The sequence below is a fragment of the Amphiprion ocellaris genome, chromosome 16, assembly GCF_022539595.1.
Source record: "Amphiprion ocellaris isolate individual 3 ecotype Okinawa chromosome 16, ASM2253959v1, whole genome shotgun sequence".
NCBI classification, from domain to species: domain Eukaryota; kingdom Metazoa; phylum Chordata; class Actinopteri; family Pomacentridae; genus Amphiprion; species Amphiprion ocellaris.
In genome coordinates this window covers 24668176-24690031 of record NC_072781.1, presented here as the reverse complement: position 1 = coordinate 24690031, position 21856 = coordinate 24668176, and the positions used below count along the sequence as shown (strand labels likewise).

The window sequence follows — 21856 nt, the reverse complement described above, 5'->3', positions numbered from 1 at the left end:
CTCTTACCCTTTAACGCCCCATAGCCGCCTCTACTCTTCTGCTCCAGATGATCGTACGATTGGCCCTGTTGCTCTTGGCTCGGTCGCTGGAAGAGGAGCAGCCTCTAGGCCCGGCCCTCTTCACCCCGCTCAGCCGCTGGGAGGTGAGCTCTGCAGTGGGTGTAAAATTCTGTCCGGCGGATATATTTCTGCTATGAAATATGGATGTAAGCCTTGTGTGAGCACGCGCCTGTCTGTGCATGTGCATCCGTGTAAGGTCAACTGGAGGTCAACGCTCACTTTGCCGCCACAGACTTGGCGTGGTTCCAAAGCTGGGAAAGCAGCAGTGTCCTTTACTCACTCCCTGCCCTCTCCGTCGCTCCCCACGCTCTTCCTCCTCATCCTCTTCCTTTCACCAGTGTTACTCTACGTTGCGTGCAGATAGCGTGCAGGGAGCCATGTGGTGTGTATCTGTGTTGAGCTCTGGGCTTAGCACCGTGTGTGTGGGGAGAAATGTGGGCTCAGAGCACGAGAAGTGAAGGAAATGAAAAGCCTAACTAGTTCACAAGTGAAACAGAAGTCAGATGAGCCCGAGAGAGTGTAACACCAGGAAAGTTTTCCCCACATGCTGCTGATGATTTCAGAAAATGGGCCCGTAAAACTGTCCTCACAGGTATTACTGGTATAGTAAAAGCTAAGAATACAAAATAACACTGACCTCATTACCAAATATGTTACAACTACAAGAAACAGTCAAGCTTTTTGGGAAACATGAGCAACGAATAAGAAGGTACCACCTCCAATTTAAACACTGAACATGGAGCTTTAGCTTACAGTCAGTTGGCTTAGCTTTGCATTAAGCCAAGAGACAGCTATAATGGCTCTGTCAAAGGTAATAAAAATCTACCTACCAGCATCTCTTAGCTCTTACATTTACTTCTCAGCTCTTACCTTATTTCATTTTATTTGTTTAATCTGTGTAAAGCTCTGCTATAAGTAGTCTGGAAAGGAAGTCCCCTTGAAATCACCAGGCTCTACGGGGGGTGCAAAAGCATGCATTCCACCCTTAGTTGACATTTAAATGATAAATGTTATGCTATCAAATTGTGCCTGATGAGTGGGAATGTAATGCATTCGGTAAAATGCTGATTTGAAATGCAAAGATCCACTGTCATGATGGTCTGTGCAGCTGTGCTTGGGTGCCTCCAGCGTAACTGGACAACTTCTGTATACATTGTTTGCTAATTGTCCAAAAATCATTACATGGATATTTGAAAATTCCTGGAGAGTTTGAGTTGAACACCAGCAGCTGCAGACAGCAGCAAGGTGGTTATAAAGAGTCCAGTCAAAGCTAGACAAGCTGTCTCAAGTTTAGCACCAACTACCACCAGCTCACTCCTGCTGCCTGACTCACCCCCATCCTCTGGCCAAAAACAAGTGCCAGTCAAAGAAGAAGAGCCTGTGTAGGTGTTACTAAAACATAAACAACTCATCTACCCAGCGGGGAAGGTTTGTTATGTAGCTCGTGGTTTAAAACAAAAGAACTTACACTATCATTCAAAAGATAGGGGTCACTTAGAAATGTCCTTATTTTTGAAAGAAAAGCATTTAAAAAAAAAAAATGACGATAACATTAAATGAATCAGAAATACAGTCTAGACACTGTTAATGTGGTAAATGACTATTCTAGCTGGAAAGGGCTGATTTTTAATGGAATATCTACATAGGAGTACAGAGCAACCATCACTCCTGTGTTCTAATGCTACATTGTGTTAGATAATGGTGTTGAAAGGCTAATTGGTGATTAGAAAACCCTTGTGCAATTATGTTAGCATATGAATAAAAGTGTGAGTTTTCATGGAAAACATGAAATTGCCTGGGTGACCCCAAACTTTTGGACAATAGTGTATGTGCGCTGCAGGATAAACATATCAAAAAGTTTTAAACAGACTGCCACATGCTGTATTTTGCAAAAATATAGTTACTCACAAGGTTATGGTGCTAGATCTTCATTTGGCAAAATCTGAAGATCTAGCACTGAAGCATCACTATTGGTAAAGCGAATGTGTACTGAAATGCAATGACATACTTTATTTACTTCTAGTTGTCTTATAGCACAGTGCTCATCATAATGCAGTACTTTTCATTTACGTTGTTGGTGTTATTCTATACACTGTCTGTAGATCATGTTAATTGCAATTGCAGTTTCCAAACATAAGCAGCCATATCATCATTAGGACAGAACCGACTTAAAGTTATGACTGTCTGATCTGGATAAAGGCAGCTGTAGATGTTCATATATTGGCCGAAAAAAACATCAGTCATTCTTGGGTGTCCGTACCTGTGCACCCTCACTGACATAAGGTGCAGCATTTAGGCCCATTCATGCTCTCCAAGTCTGCATGTGTACATGTGACGTAACTTTGATCATTCAGTCCAGCCCAAAAATTTGTGACCATGTGGACTGTCCACACAGCCAGCCTGCCAACTGAGTATGAAATATGAAAACAGAACAAATGCTTGTTGTTATGAGGGGAGACTGAAAAAAGAGATCATTGGTCATCCACACCTTAATAATTCATAACTAAAACAGTTTTAATTTGAGTAGTTGGTGATGGACTTTGATTTGTACATGCATGCCATCAAAGGTGTCCAAACACAACAGGAAATTCTCCCACTGTCCTCCCACTGTACTTATTCCACAGTACAGGAATAATCACTGACATGGTGCTTGGGCCCAATCTGTAGCCTACACAAAGTGGACCAGAATACCTGCTGAGAGGTGCAGAAGTCTCACTGACAGTTATGGAAATCGTTTGATTGCAGTGATTGCCTCAAAAGGTTGTGCAACAAAATATTAAGTTAAGGGTACCATCATTTTTGTCCAGGCCTGTTTCATGAGTTTATTTTTTAAAAATAATTCTGTTGAACCACAGTTCAAAGCAATGTCTCATTTTCATTGGTTGATTTTCATAGAATTTTTATTTATTGCTACTTTTGTCAGATTCAAATTATTTCTGTGACCATTGTGGGATTTTCTTTCATTAACCGAGGGATACCAACAATTTTGTCCACGTGTGTATATCTACATTACTGTTCAGTAGTTTGGGGTCTCTAAGAAATGTCCTTATTTTTGAAAGAAAGCAGTTCTTTTCAATGAAGATAACATTAAATGAATCAGAAATACAGTCTAGACATTGTTAATGTGGTAAATGACTATTCTAGCTGGAAAGGGCTGATTTTAATGGAATATCTCCATAGGGGTACAGAGGAACATTTCCAGCAACCATCACTCCTGTGTTCTAAGGCTACATTAGCTAATCAAGTTGAAAGGCTAACTGATGATTAGAAAACCCTTGTGCAATTATGTTAGCGCATGAATAAAAGTGTGGGTTTTCATGGAAATCATGAAATTGCCTGGGTGACCCCAAACTTTTGAACGGTAGCGTACACCCCTCAATTATTCCAACAGATGCATTTGGTGCCTTGTATAAAATCATGAAAGAAGCATGTACATGGGAACTCAAAAACAAAAATCACAAATTGTCACTTCAGTTTACTACAAATTGAAAAAATGGTGATGTTCAGAAGAGCTGGAAAATATCCCCAACAGAGTCAAGCTAATGTTTCCCTCACGTTTCCAGTCTGTGCTTATCTAAGATAACCTGGTGGTTCTTGCTTTATATATGGAATCAGTGATTTGATTTTCCTGTCTGACCTAACCTGTCGTCGTATAGTTTCTGTAACTCGGTGCAATTGATTGTTGATTCGTTTTGTGTTCCATTTTCTTTCTGAAAAAACACAAAGCATGTTGCTGAGTCTTCATGCAAGACAGGTGCAAACCTGTTCAAATGTCCCCATTTTAAATAGTAATTTCTCAAATACGGAATAAATGACAAGACAGGGACAGAACCATGTAGCAACATAGCCTCCAACTGTAGATACGCACAAAGGCAGATTTTATGACTGTTGGACACAGCTAATCCTCCCTCTCCGGCCTGTGCACAGCTAACTGACTGCTGGCTCCGTCTTTGTATACAGATATGAGGGCGGCATCAATCTTTCTCCTCTAACTCTTGGCAAGAAAGCGACTAAGTGTATTTCCTAAAATGCCAAACTATTGCTCCACAGAAACTTTCTCACAATAAATAAAGCATGAAGAAGACTTGGCATGCAAAGTCAGGCTGGTTAAGTGTGTTGAATAAATGTCTTACCAAAAAAGCACTGTATTAATGTGTGAACCCTAATTATTTTCAAATAGCATAGACGATCACAAAATAATGTTCTCAGGAAACAGCAGACAAAAAACCCCATGTAATCTTGATAACAGCGCGATGGTTCTCACCCTTGACGTGTCTCTTGATGTTGCTGCCAACAACTGCTCATTGCAGCTCAATGTGCCAACCAGAGATAGAGCAGTGGAGGCCAGAGCACTGCGCCGATAAGGAGGCCTCTCAGACAGAACTGACTAGGCCACACCGAGATAAAATCTGGAGGGTTTGGCCTGCTGATAAACTGACAAGACCTTCATCATCTGCAGTTTCATCCTCCTCCTCCTCCTCTCGTCAGTGACCCACATCCAACTCTAGATTCCACAACTTATTGCTGTCGAGTTATTGCTTGGTTTCTATTCTGGTAGTGCCAGAGGGTTTAACAGGGGACTTCAGGGTATGCTTTAAGAACATGGACATGAGCTTACTGTAGTCCATTTTTATGAGTTTGTTACCCAGTTTTGCTGCTTTCTTGTCCTCACTTTGAGCCCACTGAATGTTTTCTGCCCTGTATGGTAGCTTGCCCTCACCCTCTCCCTCCTCCTGGGTGAGCGTCAATTATTCATAAGCCTTGGGTAGCTAACTTGAAACCGATAACCCACATGCTATTTATACTTCATTTCAAATGAACAAATACTTAACTGTGAAGTTCCAGGCAGCTTGCTCGTGTCTGTCTGCATAGCTGCTGCTGGGCACAGAGAGGCAGTTGGACTGTGGGTACGGTGGAGCAGGCAGTGGGAGGGTGCAGGGGTCGTCTGTCCATTGGGAAAAAGGTTGAATCAGCAGCTGCATATCGTAGGTGAGCAAAATGCTTTGAGTTTCTCCAACCTCATTTATTTATATATCCTATTAGTTACTGCTGCAAAGGCTATTTTTAAAATACCGGTAGAAACCACCCACTGGTCACACCGTTTCTGTGCTTTCTGGGGTCCACACATAGACAGACATTTCAGGTGGGATGCAGAGTATGTACACTATTCTTCATAAGTTGTGGGTCACTTAGAAATGTCCTTATTTCTGAAAGAAAAGCATTTTTACAGTGAAGACATTAAATTAATCAGAAATACAGTCTAGACTTTGTTAATGTGGTAAATGACTATTCTAGCTGGAAACGGCTGATTTTTAATGGAATATCTCCATAGGGGTACAGAGGAACATTTCCAGCAACCATCACTCCTGTGTTCTAATGCTACATTGTGTTAGCTAATGGTGTTGAAAGGCTAATTGATGATTAGAAAACCCTTGTGCAGTTATATTAGCACATGAATAAAGTGTGGGTTTTCATGGAAAACATGAAATTGCCTCTGTGATCTCAAATTTTTGAGTGGTCGTGTATACCCCTCAATAATGACGCATTTGGTACCTTGTATAAAAACATGAAAGAAGCTAAAAATCTTATTGTAAAAAAATCTACCTCAATCTGTTTTGCTTTACATATACAGTACATAATAGACATTTCCACCATAAACTGATCCAGAAAAGGTACAAATTGGGGCAAAACGATTCACCTGAATGCAGCAATTTGCAAGTTTGATGCTCAAAATTTCCTGTAGGAGGATGTTAAAGAACCCCCCCTCTTCAGTCAGTCAAGCAACCTCATAGTTTTCAAGCTGCTACACGATGCAGAATGTGTGTAGTCAGATGTGTCAAGATTGTTGTTTTGTGGAATTTATTTAAGATCATATTTCAAATAACTTAACTGGACTGCACACAAAACAAGCTCTTTTGTTTCATTCATGTATTTACATCCAAAAGGAGGATATACATGGTGATACTATACACTATATGAATTAAGGGTTCATGACATTAAACACGCTCTGTCATAACTGCTTTTGTAGTTAAGCTGCTCTTTAAAAGGGAACACAAGTCTATGCTGTTGGTACCAATGTTTTGCGGCTTCGTGGCTGTGATGCACTCCTAAAAAGTTTTGGAGACTTTAAAAGTTAAGGCATTTTTCTGAACCATTTTGTCAGTTTCATTACCTGGCACCAGAAGAAACATGCAATTTAATTATATGTGATGGTATTAAAATATAAAGTGATTAAGTTACTTCCTGATAACAACCTCAAATGACAGCGTCACTCAATCTGGGGTGTATTCTGACATGATGAAAAAAAAAACATACTCAACATTATATAATGGGCCAGTGTGGATTACACTTAACAGTTTTATTTGGAATATTAAGACAATGAAGCATAAGCCAAGCACCAAGAGTGACAGCTACAAGTGTCGCATCATACGGCTCTTAAAAATGAACAGGTTATACTGGAAAACAACTGTTTTTTTTCTCTTTGAATGGTGAAGCAGTTACACAGAACAGACAGTGAAATGTGAACATGATTATGCCATTTACACGCTCCAAATCCTACCTGACAACAGAAGAAAAGAAAAAGTGAGGAAAAGCAGAAGAAAACAGAACAGCGATATTCGTCTGACGACAGCGTGGTCAGCCTGTGGCAGTGGCTGTGGCCCCGGATTTAAAGGGCTTTTGTGATTGGCCAGAACGAATAAGAAAGTCTGGGAACACTGCGGTGCTGCAGTGACAACCATTAGTTCCCATCATTGTCAAGTCCTGTTGCCTCGGCACCCACATCCACACAGCAACCAATGTGCACATACAGCATTAAAGTGACAGAGGATTGCAACCATTGTTACACTACACTCCATTGCATATTAGGGAGAAGTAATAATGAAAAATAATAATTCTTTCATACATCTTTTTCTGTTTGCATATCGCACTTAACCCAGTTTTCTAAAATATATATGGGAACATGATTTTTTTTTTTTTAAATATCTCTTTTTTGTTGTCCTCTAAGATCTGAAACCACGAGTCGTACCGAGGTGGGGGTGGGGTGGGGGAGTCCTCCATCCAGGGGTATTGCTGTTGGTTTAATGGGATAGCTAACGGCACAAACCAGTCTGATCCCAGACCAGACCCAGTGGTTTCCTGCCACAAATGAGGCTCCCATAGTGCAGTTAAATAGTGTCATCATACTCATGACAACATAGGGTCAAAATAGTTAAATTCACGGTATTTTGTTTGTCGTAAGAACAGAGAATATACACAGATCACCCATCTTTGCCTTCCTTTGTTGGGGAGATTCGTATAGAAAGGTGGTGCTGGTTAAATGTGGTCCATGTTTACGCATCCCTTGCTAAGGGTGGGGTGGTGGGAGGTGTGGGTGTGTGTGTCAATACCTGGGGTAGTGCAGGTGTCAGAAGAAGCTTTAACAGTAAGTGTGTGAAAATGCATGTGTGTTCCAGACAGTTTATGCACCACAGAAGAATAAAATGTCTTTTCATTGGGCTATTACATAAATCCATCATTCATCATACATACAATGTTTTTTTCCTCCTAAATCTACAGGATATATGGCAAACATGTGCTACGGTTAATGTCAGATATTTCCCATGGGGAAAACTGGGTTGAGAGGGTCCTGGGACTCTCCTTGCAAATGGGCCTGCCTGAGAATAAGAGGAGTGGGACAAGGGCAGAGAGGCATTGTTCATAGGAGTCACTGTGATCACCCCTCACACTCAACTCTGCAACCCCTCCACGGTAACCCTCTGTGTGGCTCTGTCCATACGCTAATATACTCCCACACAACACACACACATGCACCGAGTCTGCAGCAAGGCGGAGAATACGGCTCCATCAACACAGCTTACAATGCCTGAATGTAAGTGAAATATTTCAGGACCAACGGCTTTTTTTTTTTTTTCCTTTCGCAACACTCACCCAAATTTCGCCATCTTGAGCTAACACACATACAGTGCTGGCCACAAGTATTAAAACAGTGGGATTTTTTCAGTTGTTTTGGCTCTGTAGTGCAGCATATTAGTAATCAAACAAAGACAGGAGAGCTCTCCGCTAGTGTGTTCGGGGGTGTTTAAGTCCCTCATGGTTGTGGATAGTGCAATTCCCCAATTTTAGATCAAAGTAGGCACACGATGATCCTCAAAATAGAGAGAAGGCAACCAGTCAGGGCCAAAACACCATCTTTTTAACTGGCCAAGTCAATCACCTGACCTCGGGTGGCAATTTCAGGCCTTACAGAACATCACTATTGACAAAGTGTCTGCTCATACAAGAGTATCAAATAGATCAGCAGGGATTAGTCACACAAAACTGACCTTGATGACTTCAGTTGCAAAATTCGTTTCTAGAAGTGGGTGCCTTTGTACAAAAAAAGTGCAACAATTCCTAATATGGGCACCAAATATGGATTAAACCCGTAACTGTCACAAAGCTCAACTGTCATTTCAAATCCAGTATGCTGGAGTAGAGAGCAAACAAAAGCCAAGTCACTGTCCTAATACTCGCTGATGGCACTGCAGAACACAAATACACAATTAAAGTGCTATTTACTTCGACAAATCCCTTGCCCTCTCTGTGAGCATGCCGTTGCCACAACAGGAAACCAAGGCCCTCAGTGAGCCAGCTCCATCTCTCCTTTTTCTGCTCCTTAACGTTCACTTCAGACATCACCCTAACAGGACTGAATGGAGAGTAAAGGACAGGACAAACAGGCCTTAAATTTACTCTACCCCACAGCGGTGTCAGGGATGTGGCCAAATGGAGAGAGAGCAATTGGATCTAATAATGACAATAAAGGTCTCCCTTTGTCACACATCAGCCAAAAAGGTAAACACAGAGTGGCCCTTATAGTGCCCAGTAAATTTACATCCCAACATGGCAGCCTGTGATCAGTGCCTGCAAGTGGGATGGGGCACTGCAAGGAGCTGTATGCTATTGCCAGGCAGTAGCAAGAGAGACAGGTGGCAGCGAGAAAGACAGTCATGTACAGTGATGTATGGTGTGTGGGTTTTCAGATATATATTTCAGTGTGGATGCTAAAAATCCTGAAACATAAAAAGTGCACATGCAAGCAAGTCAAATGTCAGCCTTATTCGCTTCCTCTTAATACGTCACGCCTGTCACTTTAACACATATTGGTGGATTAACATGCAGTATTCAAGCTTTCTGAAATCAAAGTTTGGGGGACTGAAAAATATTTTACACTTTTTGAAAATAGAATAATTTGAGGAAATTGTCAGTAAATTTTGATCAACTCAGAATGTGGAGGAAAAAGCTAATATCGGTTGATGAAAAGATTTCAATCCTTATAGCTTCACTAACCTGCATTGTAAATACATGAACACTGTCTAGCAGCAGAACTGTCTACTATTAGAATAAAAGTATATGTGACACAGACAGACATTCCCATAATAACATGTTTTAACAAAGGAGAGCATCCTTAAGCTGTAAATATCATAGTATGGAACTAGCCTTCACTTGTTTGTAAATCTGAAATATAATTTAGCTTAACACCACTGAATACAGCAATAGGTTTTAGCCTACTAGTTAATACAATGAGATGTGTGCAAGAGCTTTGGTCACAGAATCAGACATTCATGAGCAAAGAAACAATGTTTGTTCATGATTCATTCTCACTGATGAGAACTTGAATATTCTTTAACGGGTGTGTGGGCTGACACATAAGCGCACACACTCACTGACTGAAGTATGAGTTTTAGAACTTGACAGATTAACCTTCCCAGTGATCATGAGCTTGTGTGTTTCAATTTAAAATTTTTGTTTTACACATTACCAGCAGGGTTTAATCTACATATTTTTCAGTAAATTACATTTATATTTCTAAACATTTTTGCTAAAACCCTTAAAGGGAATCCCTCTGCTTATCTCCACTAATCTCATCCCCTACAGGTATGTGCATGATTATTAAAAGTTCAACTAATGTCACTTTTTTAAAAGCCAGTTAAAGCACCATACTATCAATTAGGAGTAGTATGGCAAACACTGCTGCTGATGACTTGGTTATAACACTGAGTTGTCATCAGATGTTGAATCATCCAGTTATCGTGCTCATAGTAAAGAGTTAACCCTCATGCCCTCTCACTAGATCTGTTTGTCAAGTTGCAGACTAGACCTTGTACATGTGAGGGCTGGACATTGATATCTTGCACTGAAATATGCTACAGCAGCACAGCTGGCATTGGACCCACTAACAACCTAATACTACCATACAGAGAAACAAATGCATGCATAGTGAGTGACAACAGATCTAATGTACAACCTATTTCTATAATCAGCACCACTAAAATTTTCTCCGTTAATCTTTAACGTGCACCATAATTTAGTGAGCTTAGAGCTCATGCACCTTTTCATTATTATTCTCGTCAGTCTCATTTGATGGCATCCGAGTGGACTGTGTTTAAGCACCACCTGCTTCTGCTTTAAACTATGAAGCAACTGATTATGGAACAAGACAAATGGTTATCTAAAAAGGCACATAGGGACACGTATTTTGTCATTGCGCTGAGAGGATAATAGAAATGACAGGCTAGCCAGCAGTGTTTTTGTCCCAATCCACACAACTGAAATCATTCAGACTGCACTGCTAAAGCTGTCATGGTTAGTCCAACTTGTTGAGAGCCCAGTTGCTTTCACTCAAAGCTATGACTACAAATGCATCTAGGCAATGATTAGTTGTGGTTGAGACCCTGTAGAACAAAGTCACAAATTGTGGAATTTAACATAGTTTTTAAAGATCTGAAATTTAAACACTTATAGTTATACTTCTCTAATTTATCAAGCAGATGCTTAAGTCTTTTAAGTTCGTTTGAGGTTAGCTGCCCTTCCTATTTACGATCTTTGACTATAGGAACTCTTCTCATGACAAAGGCCAATCCTAATCAAAGCGTTTAAAGAGATACTGGTATTCAGAATTTTTTCATTGATTGTCCTCACCTATCACTTTTCACATATATCCTCAATCCCTCTGAAAAGACTTGTTAGCCTTCCTTACTGTAACCAAAGGGCACAGTTAGCTGTGCCAATGTTTAAAATGTCTGGTGAAGAAAAATAACCAACCAGAATATATAAGATTTCTGTACAGCAGATACCACCGAAAGATACTGAGCTTAAGGAAGCATGTATAAAACCTCACACTATAAAGCAATAGACAGCAGGCTGCCTAAATGTGAACTCAAATTTCTATCTGAAAGAATTGAACTGGGTGCATATATGCACAACAGTGTATTGTGGCCAGTGAAGAACTGACAGACTGCTTTGACAACTGTAACAATGGCAAGAATTGTCAGAGTATTTCTTTACAATCTGTCCGTCATGTTTCAAAAGCAATACTACATAGTAGGAATGAAGCTGACAAGTTTAGCTTGCTCACTGTATAGGACACAGTAGACTGATTTATTATTCATTGCTCACTGTTACTGCTTAAAGAGGAACTAGTGTTCTTTAAGGACTAATCTATAGTCCTTAGAGAACATTTTATTTCCCCAATGCTCCGTCCTGAACTCTGTGGACCCTATTGGAATCTGTTCTCATCTCTGGTTTAGCTGATGCTCATGTGTGCAATGAGATGGCAAAGAATGTGCCTTATGTAGCTCTATCCATGGGACAAGCTCTGACTGCAATATTTCAATAGCACCTCCAGATGCCCTCTCAACCCAAACACACCTTCCTCTGGGAGGGTGCTCCACTAGGTGCTTTGACAAGCTAAGGAAGAGAAAAAAAATAGAGAAAGCACAAGGTGAGCTGTACAACATAGCCATGTGGGCCAAAACAGCAATTTGGGATGAACAAGGGAGGCATGCAGGCAGGTCTACAGGCAGGGTGATGTTGTGGGATCAGGCAGACATTTAGCACAAAACAGGAGAGAAAAGACACAAATCACTGATATTTGTGCATTTGCTCCCTGCCAAAACAACACAAAAACGTGCTTGCCAGACAGCGTTATACTGAATATAATCATATGTATTTTCTGTGATGTAAGTAATAACTAAAACAAAGATTAGAATGAATCTTGTATAGCTTGTTACGCTTAAATTCCATCCCCCACCACAAAGAAAGCCTTGTCAGTAGAGCCTCCAATTGGCTAATGAGGAATTTCTAAAGTTCTGTAATCCTCCTGCAGTGTGTGTATAGGCAATGGAGAAGCCCGCCCTATTTGACCTTGAGTGGCGGTTCCCTCTCCAGCCAACGAACTCGTACTTTCTGTTTATAGTGATACTCCTTGAGGAAGTCCTGCAGGGCAGGGGGCAACGGCAGAGAGCCTATACCATCGTAAGTGGTCCAGCGGCAGATGGCAGCTCGTGCCAAGTGCTGGAGGCCAAAGGGAAAGGTCCGATGGAGAGGCGCTGTTAGCAGCGGTTCAAAAAACATGCAGGCGCTGGGGTCCTTGTAGTGCTCCAGCAGTCCTGTCACGGTGGAAGAGTGGAAAACACAAGGGTCATGAGCATCAAAGCTGAAGTTGTGGTTCCACTGCTCGATGCGTGCATGCAGGGACCGATTGTAACGGCGGAAGCTAACAGAGAAGAGGTAGTCCTCCTGGGCTGAATCACGCAGCAGGAAGGTGCCCTCAGGCCGTCCATCCAGCAGTGCCTCTGCCTCATAGCGGTCCATTACGCCCCAGTAGCAGGGCAGAGCTGTAATCTGCAATAGGTCTGGCACCAGGCAGTGGATGTAGTCTATCTGGGTGTGGACCTTCCAGGGTCCAGGTTGCTGCCGGCTCAGGTTACCATCCCCAGAGGCGTGCCTCTGTTTGGGCCTCCTGGCCTGCAGACACAGGGTAGTTGAATCCTCCTCAGAGTCACAGTCCTGGGCTGATGCTGCAGCCCCCAGCACCTGAGCACAGGCCCCTGATGATCCGGACCCAGAGCTGCCAGCCGCTGAGCCCCGGCCCTCCCCAGAGGCCTCTCCCATGCCAGGAGCCATCTTTGGTCCCAGTTTGTAGAGAGAGGAACCTGGCACTGAGGCCTCCAGGGTGTGGATCTGTGCATTAGGTGGTGGGTCCACACCTTCCTCGATACTAAGTCTGCGGCGTTCACGCAGACGTTCCTCCTCATCCTCAGGAGAGGGGTGGGCCGGGTCAAAGGCATCCAGAAGGGCAGTGGAGGAATGCGGGCTGACTGGTGCTGTGTGCTGTTTGATCAAGTGCCACTTGTGAGCAAGGTCAGAGCCTGGTGGGAAGGGACAGGTCTCGAGCATGAGCTCTGTCAGGTGAATCTTACGTTTGGAGGCGACAGGGTTCTTAGAAGAGCGGGAGCGTCTGCGAGCAGGCAGGGGTAAGCACAAACCAACCGTCTCACTTAATCGCTGGCGCAAAGACCGAGCATTCAGACTACGTCCTCCAGATACAGAGTCATTCATCTCCTGAATAGAGCTGACTCCATACCGCCTGTCCCTACGGTTTCCACTCCCTCGTAAGCGCCCAGACCGCCTATCTGCCTCCAGAGAGCTCTGGGTTTTTGTGGAACATGAGTGTTTTTTCTTGCCTCCCCATGGAGCATGACGGGAATAAGAGTCTCTCCGGGCCAGAGGAACACCCCCCGAGCCCCCTCGAACATCCTCAGTGTCCTTATCAATAGTGATCTCTACAATCTGAGGGATATCTGACACACAGTTATGATGGCGACGCCCTGCTGTTACCATTGGCACTGGTAGGAGGCTCCGTGATGGGCTGGATGCTCTTGATGCCTGAACCTCACCTGAGCTGCCTCCTTGACCAAGATCCACCACACAGTGGATGTTATCTGCCTCAACCCTGCTTTCATTAGGTCCTGAACTGTTGTTGTGAAACAGTGTCTGGCATCTGCTCTTCAGGTTGCTCCACATGTTGCCCACTTTCTTCATTAATAGGAGCCCCTGGGACCTGAGGATAACAGGAGACAAAGCTGATTAACGCACAGGTGAAGAAATCTCACACCAGCAATGGTGCCTACATTTAACACTGAAGTACAAGGTACATAAAGAATGTCCTACATTTAAATTCCTCAGACTACTGTGTATCTAGTAATTAGACATGGTGAGAGTATAACGGGGCCAAAGTGTCTGAGAGGTGGGCGAGCTTGAGTAGTTGGAACAGCAGAGTTAGGAGTTGCCAGGCAGACATGCAGGGACACAAGGCCACGGCTATAAATGAACCCAGGATCTGCTCACAGCTGATCTGCTGGTATGTACTGTATTACACAGCCAGTCTAGACTTGACCAAAAACTTTCCCTGTAACAGCAGCAGACAGGGCACATGTACATGCATACACACTCACATATGCTGTTGATTTATCACACTATGAGAATTTGACTGGCATTTGGAAGTAGTAGTAGCAGGCTGCATGCGAATGATGCAAAGTCATCACAGGTAGGTAGCCTGCCAAACACAAAGCCCCGAAGGATTTATAAAGTGCAGCATTTCCCTTCCTGTTGCAGAGTTTCTGGACCTTGTGAATTTATTGGGGTACACATTTTGCTATTAGCATGATTTCCAAACAACTGCAGCAAACAGTCGCACACTTCAAATACTTATGCAAAATATTCTCAACGAAACAGCTTTGCAAGTCTTCACACTAATGTTCAGGTTCTTTGTAAGATTAAGGTCAACATTTCTATTCCTCTTTTAAGTGACTTTTAAAGAAACAGAAAGACATTATAACTACAGCAAAAGTAATGCAAGCATCACATAATACCATATTTAGAAGAACATGCTCAATTATGGGGGTTCTCATTTAAAATTTAAATCCTCAAGCAAGTCAGCATTAATTGCATGTGCTGCTGACTCAGCTATAGGCATTCAGCGATGGATGTTAGTCCCTCTGTGGCAGGTTTACCACGGTCCCACTTTTCCTTTTTTTTTTTTTTTTTTTTTAAACTACTCAATCTGCTTCTGGGCTAAAAGCTACCACACAACTGCCTGGCATCATGACAACCAGCCCGCACAGTTAAATCTGCCTGCAAATATTGATAAAGACGTTATGGATTTGCAATGTCAGCTGTGACAGAGATATGTGATGCACAGGAAACCAGATTTGCCTTTAGCACATGACTTATTAAGTTAATTTGCAAATGGCAGTTTCAAGTCTATTACAAACATACTCATGCTGTCTCTGCCAGACCCTGACCACAGTCATCCCACTTATTGATTTGCTTTGTCAAAAAAGATGGCAATGTCTCTCCATTTGGCAGTCATTTCCGTTGGATGTGTGCATACACTTGGAAAACAACCTGCAATATCAATTGTATTGATACATTCAAGCTAGCTACATTACCAAATGTGACTTTACCAATTTGCTGTGGTTTATCTTCCACTCCAAGCTCCATGTACGTCTGCCCAATAAGCCTTAGTAAGTGGTCTCTTGGACGTCTTACTTTAATCTTCTCAAAGGGTAGTGCCAGCAAAAAGAAAAAATCCACAGCAGCTGATATTACTCACTGATCGGGTCACTTCTGGTTTGAGAGGGAGCTCCAGTGATAAACTAGACATTATTTCTAACAACAGCATCCAAAGCCAAGCAACCATTGGCTTTCCACAACCAAATGCCAATTTAGCAAACTCATAAATGTTAAAAATCACCACGCTGATGGATTCCATTGTTGCATGTTGAAATATAATTACACTAAAAATATACTAGGTACAAATTACAATCACCAAATTGGTTTGAAATGTTTGTTGCAAAGATGTGTTTAAAACTTCAACTCTGCCCTAAGCAATGAATCCTGTCACCACTGAATCCACACACAGACACACACTCTTTCTCTCAGAACACTCCTTAGCAAACTGCTGGCAGTGGCCAAAAATAGATTACAAAATAATCAGAAGTTGTGATGCATCTAAATTTCATGTTTATTTCTTTTTCTCACAGTATCTGCTTTCCATATTAGTACACCATCAACTGAAAACGGCAGATAATGTTCATCAACCTTTAAATTAATCATTCAGTGTTGATGGCATTTGTGTGGCTTGTAATGGTACAGTGATGATTTGTAAAATCTCATCTACAAAGTCAGCAACTTTAAGCAAAAACCCGCCACTGCAAATATGGCATGCTGTCAGTGGTACCCTTGCATTAGTTGTTGCCCTCAATATTAATCATTAACCATTTAAAATGAAAAATATGCATTTTCTTCATGAAGCCTTACATTTTTGACATAGGCAATTAGATCATTTAGAACTTAAATACCACACACAAGGTAATTACTTGAATTACAAGATTCTGTCAGTCCTGATTGCTATTCATGCTTTGATATCCTTGTTCAACATGTGGCATCACTAAATTTAAAAGACCTAGTCTACCAAAAATGTTTCAGGTAATAAACAGTGTGACCTGGCTTCTCTTCTTGGTCTTATATTATTTTTTAGAGAATATTTGACATTAGATGGGATTACCTTTGTGCTATCTGATGTTGCGGTGTACAGTTTTCACAGTTTTCTGGTGTTTTATTGACCAAATTCTTGAGAGAATAACTAGCAGATTAACAGATAATTAAACCAATCATTACTAATCCTAGCAAACTTCTTCAAGCTGTAAAGTATTTTAATGGTTCAGATCAGAAGTTCTTGCTACAGCCACTAGACAGTTCAACTTTGCCAAAAAATATTCTTACTACCACAGTCTGTTAACTACAGCTACATGTGCTATACTGTAAGATCAACCACGAACAACAACTTGACTAAAATTTTCAAATAAAAGTAATACTACTTTACTTTTATCTAAGAGGAGACACTGTTACAAACACTATAACAAATGTGACTGATTAGAGACATACATGATATATGTTCAGGTTGTTGCTTTCAGATTCTTCTGCTGAAAGTAGAATATTTCTCAGCGTTTGAATACAGGTAGGACTTGTCATCCTCATGACAAACTAATCTCGATGAGTTTGTAAGTGGATCTTGGTGATATAGGGACAGATGTGTTGTGGTAACCAGAAGTCTGCATGGCACACTGAGAATAGCCTTGAAGTGATGTAAGAGACTTTTTGTATTCATTATTTAAACTTTTGAAAAGAAAATGTGCACATATTTATGGATTCTGTTCTTTTTACAATGAGGAGGGAGGCACGGCATGATTTTAGGAATTTCTAAGCAGGTAATACATTGTTAAAGAATGGAACTTTAAGGTACAAGTATGAGTTCCACCTAAATAGCTTACAAATAGACTTGCTAGGAACTCAAAGGGACAAAATGGCTCAAAGTGAACTTGAACTATTTGTCCAGCCAATTCAAATTTAGAAAGCAAAACTTGGAAACCACCGCTTTCGACAACGTTTTTGTTGGAACACAAAGTCTTACCAGTCACAATCTCAATTTACCAGCACTTTTCTTGATTCTGCAATTGTGCCGTCAACACGAAAACACTGATCTACAGTCTAAAACTGCGTGTTCACAACCTGCTGTATTTCCTCCATGATGACTGGAATTGTGAGGCTAATATTAGATCGGCTAAATCTTGAGCGCCTGGTTTCTGCATCCAGGTTGGTGTGTTTTATCCCTCATCTTGCTAATCACCTGAAGAACACAAACATTGACAATCTCCAGTGAACAATACCCCTGACTACATAGGGTCAAGCTATCAAAAACTATCACTATACTACTATTAATTGTGCGAAAGTGCAATTGCATCTCAAACTCTCCACCACTTCTGGACCACACTTGACATACACAAATTTAAATAAACTTAAAATAAAATAGATAAATAAATACAGATAAAGTATTTGTTATTCTGTACATTTAATCTATGTCTACTGACCCCTTCACCTGGCTCAAGTTTCAATTGATAATAAGTGGGGAGAAATCAGAAGATTAACCTGACGAGGAGGGAATGCTGGGAGTTCTACCATGAAAACTGGCGTGTATGATCTACTATGAATGTTAAGAATGACCACTGACAATTAAAAATTCTGCCAACTCGCGCTGCAGTATTAGTTGAGCTGCCCCCTGTTCTAATAATGCGACACCAGGCATACTGGACATACTGTAAGAGACACTCTTGGAGCTATCCAAAACTTCCAACAATCATAATACTGATCAGATCTGACTGAGCAAAAAAGAACAACAACAAACAACAAAAACACACAATTACTACTTTACATTTAGTTAATACAAGGATGGAGATACAAACTACTATATGTCTTAATAGCGTAACCATGGTACTACAAATATTATTGAAAAATGTGACACTAATCAAAATAATGACCTAAAAGGTCATACACCTCACATCCAAAGGACACACAACGCAAGGGAATCTTATATTGCAGATTTCTGTCAGCTATTACTGATGCTTAGCTAATTCAAAAGTAAGATAGTTTTTCGTTACAAGTCAGTCGTTTGTCCTTTACAACTCCGTTACTGTTGCCATTGATAACAATGGCCACACCAAGAGTGCGATCCAGTCCACATCCATTTTGAGCCGTCCTGAAACAGAACTAGGCTACTTCTGCTCTCCGGCAGCCCAACACACCCATTCTCCTGGGATCACACTGATCTAAGAGAGGGCTGGAGAGAAGACAAGATTAAGGGAGGACGCCTTCTCTGCTCAGACCAGACCAGACCAGAGTTAATGAGATATTTGCAGCGCTTCCCATTCTGAAAGATATGTGGGATGGCAGAAAGCCATACAGGGTCTGTAAATACCTGACAAAAGGTGATGATTTTAGTTCCTACATTTAAATCTTAAGAAAGGCAAGACTGAATGGAAATGTTGACCTGCCAAATTAATCCACTGTTTCTTCTTTAAAATGCTGTATTTTATGCTAAAATTAAAACTTTCCAATTGAGTCAGTCTATGTACCCATAATGCTGCTACTCAACTGTGCATTGCTCTTCAGAAGTGCATCAACATTCTGTTTGTATAATAATTACTCTACACTGGCGTTTCTCTGTTAGTTATTAGCACTTAGTAATTAATCAAAAGGCATTCAGGTCAGATTGAAAAATATTCGCCAGATCCAATCAACAACAGAAACACCACACACATTTGAAGATTAAATCCGTTGGGAGTCACTGTTAACTACCTTTAGTTATCCCTACAATTCCTCTACTGTCATCGTTATGTGGTCTTGCATTACAGATTAACGTGGACAGTATGGCCCCGTTATAGTATCGTTAGCAACCACGACATATTACAAAATGTTGTACCAACAATGCCAAAAGAGGACAAAATTATCAAGCTATAACGTTATCATAACGGGTGTACAGACATGGTTGGAAGGCCTTTAGGTTTCTGGAGGCCCCACTTTTCCCTGGTCCCAGCCAAGTTAGCTGACTTGCTAACCCGTTAAGTATGGACAGCCAGCCGCGACACACCACTAAACGTAGCTACAGCCACTAAGATAATGTTATCCATACTTCCCAAACTACTCTGATAACTTCAGTTACATGTATGATATTTTAAAGAAATAAATTACTAACAGTCTTCTGTTAGTTACGGTTCAGGCTTTCGAGCTGTCAAAAATGCTAACTGTTAGCATGCCCAGAATGGGAGTTTCTAGCGTTTTAGCTAGCTTTGGCTAAGTACCCAGCTAGCGGGGTTAGCATGTTAGCTTGTGAAAAAAAATCGACACAAAAAAATATACAAATAAACCAGGCGGTGTTGCGTTGCTAAAATGGACCGAGTGAACAAATGTGACATGCGTGACAAGTAAAGGTTTTTTCTGGAAGTCATATCTTACCCTCGTGCCTCCTGAAAGCCCTATTCAACAGCTCTCTTTGTCTGCAAAAAATGGCTATTAAGAGAAGTCAGGCATATATCCCCCTTGCGGACCACGGTGTCGGATGAAAGCACTAAAGGTACACGGATACTTGATAGTATCATCCCGAATACTTTAAAAATTATTTTCTAAAATCTGCATCAAAATTACTTAAAAGCTAAATCGGTCTTTAAGTGTCGCGAAAGCCCGTTCTTCATCATGGTGGGGGTCTTTTTTCTGCTGTGGTCGCTGCTGCTTCAAGCAAGCAATATGACGGCGGTCTCAGCAGACACAGAGCCGGAGAGGCGGACTGCGGTCACCGTGAGGGAGCCCGACTGACAGCGGCTCGGTCCAATGGAGCAGAGGGAGAGGACGGTCACTTCCGACTGAGGACGCGGATAGGGAATGCTCCGCAGCTGGCTCCTCGTGATGGGCGTCCCCTGCCACCAATGAGCGGGGAGGAGAGGCTGAGGCTGTCCGCTGGCTGCTACTTGGAAACGTGGAGAGGTGAAGGGATGCTGGTGGTATCCCGGCCAGGCCGGACCTCTGACTCACTGATGTCAAAGAAGGCCAGCAGAGGATCAGGCTGAGGAGTGAGTGACACCACACGATGTCGAGGACAGGGACATTTCACAGTTAGTTCATTTCTAAAGGGTTGTCAATACACACACACAAACACATTCACAGTATATAGTGTGTATATACACACACGCACTACCAGTCAAAAATTTGGACACACCTTCTCATTCAATGCTTTTTATTGATTTGTATTTTTTCTACATTGTATATTAATACTGAGGATTAACATTTTTTTGTTTACAACGTAATTGCATATGTATTTTTTTTTATAGGTTTGATGTTTTCAGTATTAAACTGCAATGTACAAAATAAATAACAACCATTGAATAAGAAAGTGTGCCCAAGTTTTGGGTCACTTAGAAATGTCCTTATTTTTTGAAAGAAAAGCATTTTTTCAATGAAGATATCATTAAATTAATCAGAAATACAGTCTAACAGAAATACAGTCGAGACATTGTTAATGCGGTAAATGACTATTCTAGCTAGAAATGGCTGATTTTTAATGGAATATCTACACAGAGAGGTCCATTTCCAGCAACCATCACTCCTGTGTTCTAATGGTACATTATGTTAGCTTATCATGTTGAAAGGCTAATTGATGATTAGAAAACCCTTGTGCAGTTATGTTAGTACGTGAATAAAAGTGTTTTATTTTTTTCTTTACAAGACTGACCACAGTAATCAAATTATTACCACCAGTAAGCCTCTTTTTTTATGTTCACAGGTTACCTACCCAAGGCTAACTGGAAAAGGCAGACAATGGCTCTGTGGTCCCCAAACTCGTAGGATCCTGGAAAATCCAAGGCTTAATGTCTAAAATCAAATGAAAAGAATGATTTGTCTGAGCCTTTGCACTTTTGGAAAGTTATAATCAAGTGTTTCATCATTTAGGTTTATTTTTGAACCACGTGTTTACATATGTTTAATCTCCATATAGAAATATGTAATCACATCAGTCATAATATATGAGGAAGGGTGTGTCAAATCACCAAGACAAGGATTTTTTGTAAGCCCCACTGAATCATTTCATGTGCTCAGAAGACATTGTGCAAAACCACAAGTTTCTAGGAACAAGATTGGTTGAATCGAGGTTTTGATGTAAACATGACATGCAGTTTCTAAACATGAGGGAGAATCAGGGAATTAATTCAGGTCAATTCAGTTTTTATTTATACAGCGCAAGTTACAGGTCAAATCGTTTTAAGACGCTTTACAGAACCCATATGCCTGAACCCCCAGAGCAAGCCCTAAGGCGACAGTGATATGCTGGTGGGCCAGTGATGTATGCTGGGAAAAATCTTTTCTTTAAGTTAATGCATTCTGTGACAAATTTTAGTCGCGCTCAAGCTAGTAGCTTGGTTCGTTTCTACTCTCTGCGTAGTGTACAAGAAACCTTCAAGTGGACTAAAGATCGCTGACTCTGCTCATCTTTTGTCTTTCACATGTGTGTAGAATAATTTAGAATAATTCAGTGAATGTGTTAGTCAGGTCCTCCTTTATTTTCTGATCTCCAGGGCCTGTC

At 41.3% G+C, this 21856-nt stretch overlaps 1 protein-coding gene across 1 annotated transcript; it reads right to left on the bottom strand.

Annotated features, from left to right (window-relative positions):
* Positions 1 to 6403: 6403 nt before the first annotated feature.
* On the bottom strand, positions 6404 to 20087 carry socs5b (suppressor of cytokine signaling 5b). The gene is made up of 2 exons (XM_023278367.3): positions 19738 to 20087; positions 6404 to 13945 (listed from the first exon to the last, which is right to left on the bottom strand). Exon 2 carries the CDS (start codon positions 13924 to 13926, stop codon positions 12238 to 12240), a length of 1689 nt encoding a protein of 562 aa, XP_023134135.1. The 5' UTR covers positions 13927 to 13945; positions 19738 to 20087; the 3' UTR covers positions 6404 to 12237.
* Between the last annotated feature and the right edge of the window lie 1769 nt (positions 20088 to 21856).